The sequence below is a fragment of the Macaca thibetana genome, chromosome 20 (genome assembly GCF_024542745.1).
Source record: "Macaca thibetana thibetana isolate TM-01 chromosome 20, ASM2454274v1, whole genome shotgun sequence".
In the NCBI taxonomy this organism is placed as follows: Eukaryota; Metazoa; Chordata; class Mammalia; order Primates; family Cercopithecidae; genus Macaca; species Macaca thibetana.
In genome coordinates, this window is record NC_065597.1 from 73,150,635 (window position 1) to 73,159,234 (window position 8,600).

At 53.9% G+C, this 8,600-nt stretch overlaps 1 protein-coding gene across 1 annotated transcript in view; it reads right to left on the reverse strand.

The window, feature by feature from the left end:
* LOC126944637 (3-phosphoinositide-dependent protein kinase 1) overlaps positions 1-5,904 on the reverse strand; it is a 72,274-nt gene extending 66,370 nt beyond the window's left edge. Inside the window, exon 1 of the mRNA XM_050774338.1 lies at positions 5,741-5,904. Coding sequence (XP_050630295.1) covers positions 5,741-5,764 — 24 coding nt within the window. The 5' untranslated portion in view covers positions 5,765-5,904. The remainder of the gene's footprint in view (positions 1-5,740) is intronic.
* Positions 5,905-8,600: the final 2,696 nt, after the last annotated feature.

Below are 8,600 nucleotides of genomic sequence, written 5' to 3' on the forward strand. Positions count from 1 at the left end.
GAATCCTGACTGGCATCCCGCTGAGACAACACAGCCTCTCCTCAGCTCACCAGCTCCGCAAACACGCGGGAGACAAGGACCTCCAGAACTAACATCCTGGGTCTCTAGACATACCTTCAAACCTCATCTTTAAATATTTCGAATCCCTGCGTGCTACAAGCTGATCTGAAAACAGACTGGGCCAGTCCGTAGCACGGTGGCTGATAGAGGGGGCATCTGATCTTGTCTGTGGAATGAAGGAAGTCACTGAACTGTCCAGGAACTCCATGCCCACCTTCATCAGATGAAAATCACACACTTGTTTATTCTGCAGGGAGCCATGTGCTCAACGGTGAGCTGCTAATGTCAGGCTCGTCCATCTTCTTCATATACAGCTCTACAGTACTGTCAGTTCTCGATTCTGTGGGCCCCTGTATAATTCAACTCTTTAAACAGAAACCAGGCCGGGTGCGGTGGCTCATGCCTGTAATCCCAGCACTTCGGAAGGCCAAGGCAGGAGGATCCCTTGAGCCCAGAAGTTTGAGTAGCCTGGGCAACATAGCGAGACCTCATCTCAATAAACTAACTAACTAAATAAATAATATAGGTGTAATCCCAGCTACTTGGGAGGCTGAAGCACGAGAATCACTTGGAACTCACGACGCAGAGTTCGCAGTGAGCCGAAATCATGCCATTGTACTCCAGCCTGTGTGACAGAACAAGACTCTGTCTCAAAAAAATAAATAAACAAACAAACAAACAGAAACCAGAATCACGTGCTCTTATAAAGGATGTGTGGCCCAGAAACTCAATCATAACACATTCTAAATGACCTGGAATTTGTTGGAGCAAAAATTCCAGTTGAAATATCAGGAAAATTTTCTAGACTAAGAGAATGGAAACAGACTTTGTGCAACGAACATCAGGTACAGAAAAGAGACCCCCCCCCAACAAGCATCATGAACCCAAACAGGGCTTTCTCCTCGCTAAGAGAGAAGAGAACACTCAGAACCCATGTCTCGTTACTCTTTGAGAAAATGTGCCCTGCGTGTGATCTAACAGCTAGAGACGGAACATACAACCTGTTCTCAATTTTCAAATATTTTTTAAAGGACATGATGTCACACTGAGCAAGTGAATAATGCAATTCTGTTATAGAAGAAGGCACAGCTGAAAAGACCTGAGCAATACATGTCCAAAACTTGCAGTTTCCACACCAGCACTTCCTCCCAGCACACTGCCCTTTGAACCTGCTTTCTAAACAACTGTGCTGGGCAGCCCGTTGGCCACCTGTCACCGCACGGCAGGCGTGGAGCAGCACACAGCACCCTAGCCCTCGCACCTGCTCAGGGGACTGTTTCTGCACCCAGTGCTTCTCCGCAGCCACAACCTGCCCCCCACAGAACTGCTGTACCATGTGGCATCCTGTCCAAGTCCATTTCCACAGAAGATGCCTCTTCAGAGGGGGAAAGTGCCACACCAGTGCCCACTCTCTTCCAAACACATTCTCTCAGAAGGGACTGGCCATGCTCGCCCCCTCATTTCTGCAGCGCTTCCCAGTTCATCATCTGCTTGCTGGACTCCATCTCCCACCCGTGTCAATCACTTGCTCTGAAGCATCTAAACCCTGGGTCAGGCGGCTCAGGAGATGAATGTATAGATTGAAAAGGGACCACTGCTAGGCACGGTGGCTCATGCCTGTAATCCCTGCACTTTGGGAGGCCGAGGTGGGCGGATCACGAGGTCAGGAGATCAAGACCATTCTGGCTAACACGGTGAAACCCCATCTCTACTAAAAATACAAAAAATTCGCCAGGCGTGGTGGGCGCCTGTAGTCCCAGCTACTTGGAAGGCTGAGGCAGGAGAATGGCGTGAACCCAAGAGGCGGAGCTTGCAGTGAGCCGAGGACGTGCCACTGCACTCCAGCACACTAGGCTGGGCACGGTGGCTCACACTGGTAATCCTAGCACTTAGGGAGGCCAAGGTGGGCGGATCACGAGGTCAGGAGATCGAGACCATCCTGGCTAACAAGGGGAACCCCCGTCTCTACTGAATACACAAAAAATTAGCCGGGTGAGGTGGCGGGCACCTGTAGTCTCAGCTACTTGGGAGGCTGAGGCAGGAGAATGGCGTGAATCCAGGAGGCAGAACTTGCAGTGAGCGGAGATCGCACCACTGCGCTCCAGCCTCAGCAATAGAGCGAGAGACTCCACCTCAAAAAAAAAAAAAAAAAAAAAAAAAAGAAAAGAAAAGGGAACGCTCCCTGTTCCTCCCCAAAACTGTGCTGAACGCAGTCTAGAGGGCCAAGGCCTGCTGAGAAGACCTGCCCAAGGCCTCTTTTCAGGCCCCACATCTCTGCAGGCTGCTGCTGGATCTTTCTCATAAAACACATCTCAGAAGAGCCAAACAAACCACTTCCCTCTTACTACTGGGACCTCACCTTGCCAACTCTGGACTCAGCTTGGACTGGCTGTCGGGGCATCGCTGGGAACAGGGATACATCACACTATGCACCAGACCAGCCACATAAGGAGGAACTCCCCAAAAGGAGGGAGAAAATCGAAAGCCACTTCTCTCCATGCGCTCTGCTTCTCCCCTCACCTTCCCCTAAGGATGCAGCCACCTTTGCAAAAGACAGAACCATCCTAGGGAGGGCAGGAGCCCACTCTGCCTAGTCCCCCAATTCTACCTTCAGCAGAATCATTACATGTTTCTTTGTTGCCAAAGGGAGGATTCCAAGCCTCACCCATTCAGAGTATCGGCCCTCAAACAAGGCCGAATCACAGCCTCTTTCCAAACAGCTGCTTTCTGACAGCAGGAGGCTGAAACAGGCCCCGGGGTCACAGAGCTCAGCCATCTGCCAAAGAAATATGTACAGTCAATCCACATGAAGACACCCCTCCTGTCTCCAGCACAGCATGGTCAAGACGTTCAGGCCCAATCCCCGGGAAGACATCCTGGACGGTGGCACTGAAGACTTCCTTACACAGAGTGCTGGGCTGAGCTGCCCGGCAGACCCTCCCTCGGGGGCTCTGAACGTGAGGGGCAGGGTGACACTGGAGTTTCTACCACTTATGAGGCAGGTACTTAACGTCTCTGCAGCTCAGCTTCTGCACCTGTAAAATGGGAACAACAGCTACCTTGCAACGAGGTGTGAAAGTACCTAGGGAAGCGCCTGGCTTAAGTAGTCAGCTCAAGAAATGGTACTCACTGCCTCTGGCCCACTTAGCATCAGACTGGGCCAGGCCACTGTCTGCCTTCACGCTCGCACTGCTCCCTCTCTTGGCTGTCCACGCATACACACATGGGAAAGTTCACCGGGCAGGGGCTTCTCACACAGGGCCTACAGGGCCACCCTGAAGTCCAGATCAAACCCACCTGAACCTTGAAGGTCTCTCTGTCCTCAGGTGAATCTTCAGGTCTATCCTCCCCAATATTAGGGCTGCCTCTACCATTACGGACAGGAAACACGGCATGTTCTCACATATGTACACATGTGGAAATCCAGCTGACAGAGATGCAAAAGCCTCGTTCCTGACACTTCCTCATGTGGAAATCTATCCTGTATTCTATCATTCTTGCTCACTGGATTCTAATGTTTTTGTACAAAAAAGCTGCCTTATGTGAAGAAAACTGCAGATACTAAATGTCCACCATGTGGAACTGCCAAGGCCGTGAGAAAATTTGTTCTTTCCTCTTCCCGTGGATGACACCAAATATACACCTTGCATTGCAACAGCGTTACTGGGTGCGAGTTACAAACTTCGCCATGACTGTCACTGGGTGCAGGTTAACCTCACAAACTTCGACATGACTCTCGGCCCCAGCCTCCACTGAGCCTCAGCAAGCCGCCTAATTCATGTTTTTATGTTACCCGGGGCACTCTGGGGTACAGCCACACAAGTCGAAATAGCGAAAGGCATCTCTTTCAACCCTTCGACATTTTTCTCAACTGAATATTCTTCCTTAACACTTCGAATTATCACGCATCTCTACAAAGTCCACAAGTGAGCTGCAGAAAGTTCAAGAGCCTCCTGACATAGTTACAAAATTCAGTGTCGCACTGCATTTTTCTCGGAAGAGGGCCCATACCTTTCCTCAGGTTCTCAGACTCACTACACCCCCATACACACATAAAAAAAGATCAGGAACGCCTATCAAAAAGCCATGCCTATCAAAAAGCCACATCTGCCAGGCACGGTGGCTCATGCCTGTAATCCTAGCACTTTGGGAGGACTAGGCGGGCAGATCACCTGAGGTCAGGAGTTCAAGACCAGTCTGGCCAACATGGTGAAACACCATCTCTATTAAAAATACAAAAATTGGTCAGGCATGGTGGCACACGCCTGTAATCCCAGTTACTAGGGAGGCAGCAGCTAGAATCACTTGAAGCCGGGAGTTGGAGGTTGCAGTGAGCCGGGATCGCATCACTGCACTCCATCCTGCGCGTCGGGAGCGAGACTCTATCTAAAAAAAAAAAAAAAAAGCCGCATCCGATAAAGGATCAATTACATTTCTTGAGTTTTCCTTCATTTAAAATATTCACCTTTGGCCGGGCGCGGTGGCTCAAGCCTGTAATCCCAGCACTTTGGGAGGCCGAGACGGGCGGATCACGAGGTCAGGAGATCGAGACCATCCTGGCTAACACGGTGAAACCCCGTCTCTACTAAAAAATACAAAAAACTAGCCGGGCGAAGTGGCGGGCGCCTGTAGTCCCAGCTACTTGGGAGGCTGAGGCAGGAGAATGGCGTGTACCCGGGAGGCGGAGCTTGCAGTGAGCTGAGATCCGGCCACTGCACTCCAGCCTGGGTGACAGAGCATGACTCCGTCTCAAAAAAAAAAAAAAAAAAAAAAAAAAAATATTCACCTTTTAAATCAAATTTTAAAGCTATGTAGACGTTCTTCCATCACCCACTGCGCATCGCATACAAGGCATAAATTCTTAAACCATCGTCCCCAGACTGTAGAACTTAGCATATGGAAAACATAAAAACACGAGGAATACTTTTAGCGACAGAAAGAAAATATAGAAACACCAGCGACACTTTTAGCAAAACATTTCACCCAACAAGTGGTTTGTTTCGGTCCTTCCCGTAAAATCCCTCCTACCTGTCAAGCTCACTTTCCCCTCGGTGATCCTGCACATTCGGCCTCCCAGGGGCTTCCCACAACGCTGAGCACAGCCACGGGCAGGAAAAGCACCCAAATGCCCCTTGGCCAGGCCGTGAAAGGAGAGTTTACCCGACCACTGTCATCGAGAATCTGGAGACGGGGGCCCAGGCGCATCAGGTGCTTTAAGCAAGAACTTGCACCTTCTGCTTCTCTCGCAGGCGGACACGCCAGGGACCCCGTTCCAGGTGGAAGCCCAGGGCGGTTCCTCTACAGACAGAACCGAAAGGTAACCCTGCAGGCTCGACTCCAGGCTGCGCCGAGCCGAAAACAAACTTTCCAGGCACTTCCACCCCGCTGGGCCGGGTGACACCTCCCGGCCTCCCCCGCCCTCCGCGCGTCTGTCAGCGCCCCCGGCCAGGCCGGCGCCCGCCGCAACCCAGGCCCGGACTCCCCGCCGCAGCCGAGCAGCGCCCTCGGCCGGCGCCCGCCATCCCCCGCCCGGCCGCCCGGCTACAGGTGAGGCGGCACCCGGCCCTGGGGATCCCGGGCCGCCCCGCCTCGCCGGACCCAGGCGACCGCCGCACCCGGCGGGGTAACAAGCCGGCGCGCCCAGGCCACCGGCGCGCCCAGGCCGCCGCCGCGCGCTCACCAGCTGGCTGGTGGTCCTGGCCATGGGCCCCGCGTCGGCGCGGGCGCCTCCCCCGCAGCGCTGCGCGTCTCGGCGCCTCCTCAGCGTCCTCCTCCCCGAAGCGGAGCCCCAGCAATGGCCGCCCTCATCCTGCGCCCGCCCCGCCGCCCGCCGCCCGCCGCCCGCCGCCCCCGGCGCCGCCCCGCCCCCGCGCGACGCCGGGCAGGACTTCCGTCGCGCCGCAGCCGCCGCCCGCGCCCATTGGCCGCGCCCAGCGTCGCTCCGCCGCGGCCTGAGTGGGCCCCGCCTCCGCCCCAGCTGCATTTCCGGGTTGGGGCCTAGCAGGCGGGAGAGGCCCGGCCCCGCCTGGGGAGGGGGACCTCGCACCAACCAATCCCAGGGCCTGCGGGGCGGGGCTGGGCGGGGCAGGGGGCGAGCTGTCATTCCGGGCTCCCAGATCGGGAAACTGAGGCTCAGAGGGGACCGGGCTCCGACCAAGGTCACGCCCGAGGTAGCGGCGGCGCTGTGCTCGAACCCGGAACTCGGATTCCGGAGCTGGCTCTGTGTAAACTCGGAGGTGCAACTTTGCTAGTTTCACAACAAGCGTTCACGGAAGGAAATCTGGGCTATAAAGTCATATTCATGGCCGTGCGCGGTGGCTCACTTTGGGAGGCCGAGGCGGGCGGATCACTGAGGTCAGGAGTTCCAGGCCAGCCTGTCCAACATGGAGAAACCCCATCTCTACTAAAAATATAAAATTAGCCGGGCGCTTTGTAGTTGTTAATGTCGATGATAGTTAAAAGTGTTTGCGTTTGATTTTGGGTTTTTTTTTTTTTTTTTTGAGATGGGAGTCTTGCTTTGCTGCCCAGGCTGGAGTGCAGTGGCTCCATCTGTGCTCTCTGCAACTTCCGCCTCCCGGATTCAAGCGATTCTCCTGCCTCAGCCTCCCAAGTAGCTGGGAATACAGGCATGTGCCACCACGCACGGGCAAATGTTTGTATATTTTTGTAGATCCTGGGTTTCACCATGTTGACCCAGCTGGTCTCGAACTCTAGGGATCTGCCTGTCTCAGCCTCCCAAAATGCTGGGATTACAGGCGTGAGTCACCACGCCCAGTCAACTTTATTTTTTTTATATTGACACATGGCCATGTAGTTCTTGAGTAATGCACAGAGAAAAAGGAAGCAGTGAAGAATAAACAGCTTGAAGAACTAGCACACGGTGAACTCTAGAACACGGAGCCCAGGGTGGAGGAGCCTCAGCGGCAGGGACCAGGGGTCAGGAGGACGCTGTTCCATGAAGAAAGCATCTGAGCAGGCACCAGGGGGCAGAGGAGAGGGGCAGCTGAAGGTGAAGAAAGGACAGTTCTCAGTTGTCCTGGGGGCCCCAATGGCAGCCAGAATGCTTGGCCAAGCCCAAGGCAAGGAGACCGGGAAGCACCTCTGCCTTCTGGAGACAGAGACAAATCTCCCCTTGAGTCACGTCCAGCTGCCCATCCCAGGACACCACACAGACAGTGGATGTCTCACCTGGCCCAGCACGATTCTCCGGACCCGGGCTGGAGGAAGGAGACTGACCCCTCTCTTTAGCTCACCCTTTCCTGCCCAGAACCTCTGTCCATGGCCAATGGATGACCTCAGGCCAAGAATGCAGTAAGTTGACCTGATGTTGTGAGGTCACAGTCCATCCAGGGAAGAGCCAGAAGATGACCAGGACCATCCCGGGAGGGGCTGGAAAGCTGCCTCATGTGTGTGGCCCTGTGCTGCATCTATGCATTCCTCACTCACCTCTACAACTCTCATGGCACAAGGGAGGAAATGGGGGTACAGAGGCTAAGGAACATGCCCAAAGCCCTACAGCTGGTGTATTAGTTATCTACTACTGTGTAATAAATTGCCCCAAAACTTAGATGTGTAAAACAACAAAGACATCTAACTCATGGTTCCTGTGGGTCTGGAATCCAGGAGAGGCTGGGCTGGGTGGTCTGCCTCAGGCTCTCGTGAAGTTGCCATGAAGATGCAGCCAGAGCTGAGTCATCAAAGGCTACAGCAGGGCCGAAAGATGCACTTCCTAAAAGGTTCATTCCCACATTCCCACAGCTATGGGCTGGAAGCCTCAGTCCCTCACCACATGGGCATCTTCAAAGGGGTGTGTTTTTTCAAGCCCCGACAGCTGGCTTTCCCCAGAGCGAGTGTCCCAAGAGAAAGAGAACACACGCAAGATAGAAGCTGCCATGTCTTTAATGACCTAACCTCAGAAGTGACACACCATCACTTCCAACACATCTGCTGGTCACACACAACAACCCTGATAGAAAGAGATCGGGTGTGCTTTGGGAGGCTGAGGCAGGAGCACTGCTTGAGGCCAGGTGTTTGAGACCAGCCTGGGCAACAAAGTGAGACCCTCTCTCTAACAACAACAAAAACTTTAAATAAAATGTTTTACAAAGTGAAACAAGGTTACACAAGGGTATGAAGGTTACACAGGAGGCGTCATTACTGGGGGTCCCCTTCAAGCTAGTTGAGGACAGAGCCAGGATTCCAGTCTCAGGCAGAGTCAGAAAGAAGCAAGAAGCACAGGCCCGGCCTGGATCCTGCAGGTGTGCACACCAGAAGGCTCTGAGTTTCAAAACCAGGGAAGGAAGGGCTCTCCCAGCAAGGATCCAACCTGGTTGGCATTTCTAGACTGACGCTGCAGCTACTCAGTAGCTTCTGGAAAGGGGACTAAAGGGGAAAATGGGGGGCAGGGAGATCAGGTGAGAGAAAAGGGGGCTCTCAAAAGACAACAGCACTGGCCGGGTGCGGTGGCTCACACCCGTAATCCCAGCACTTTGGGAGAGTGAGGCAGGTGGATCACTTGAGGTCAGGAGTTGGAGACCAGC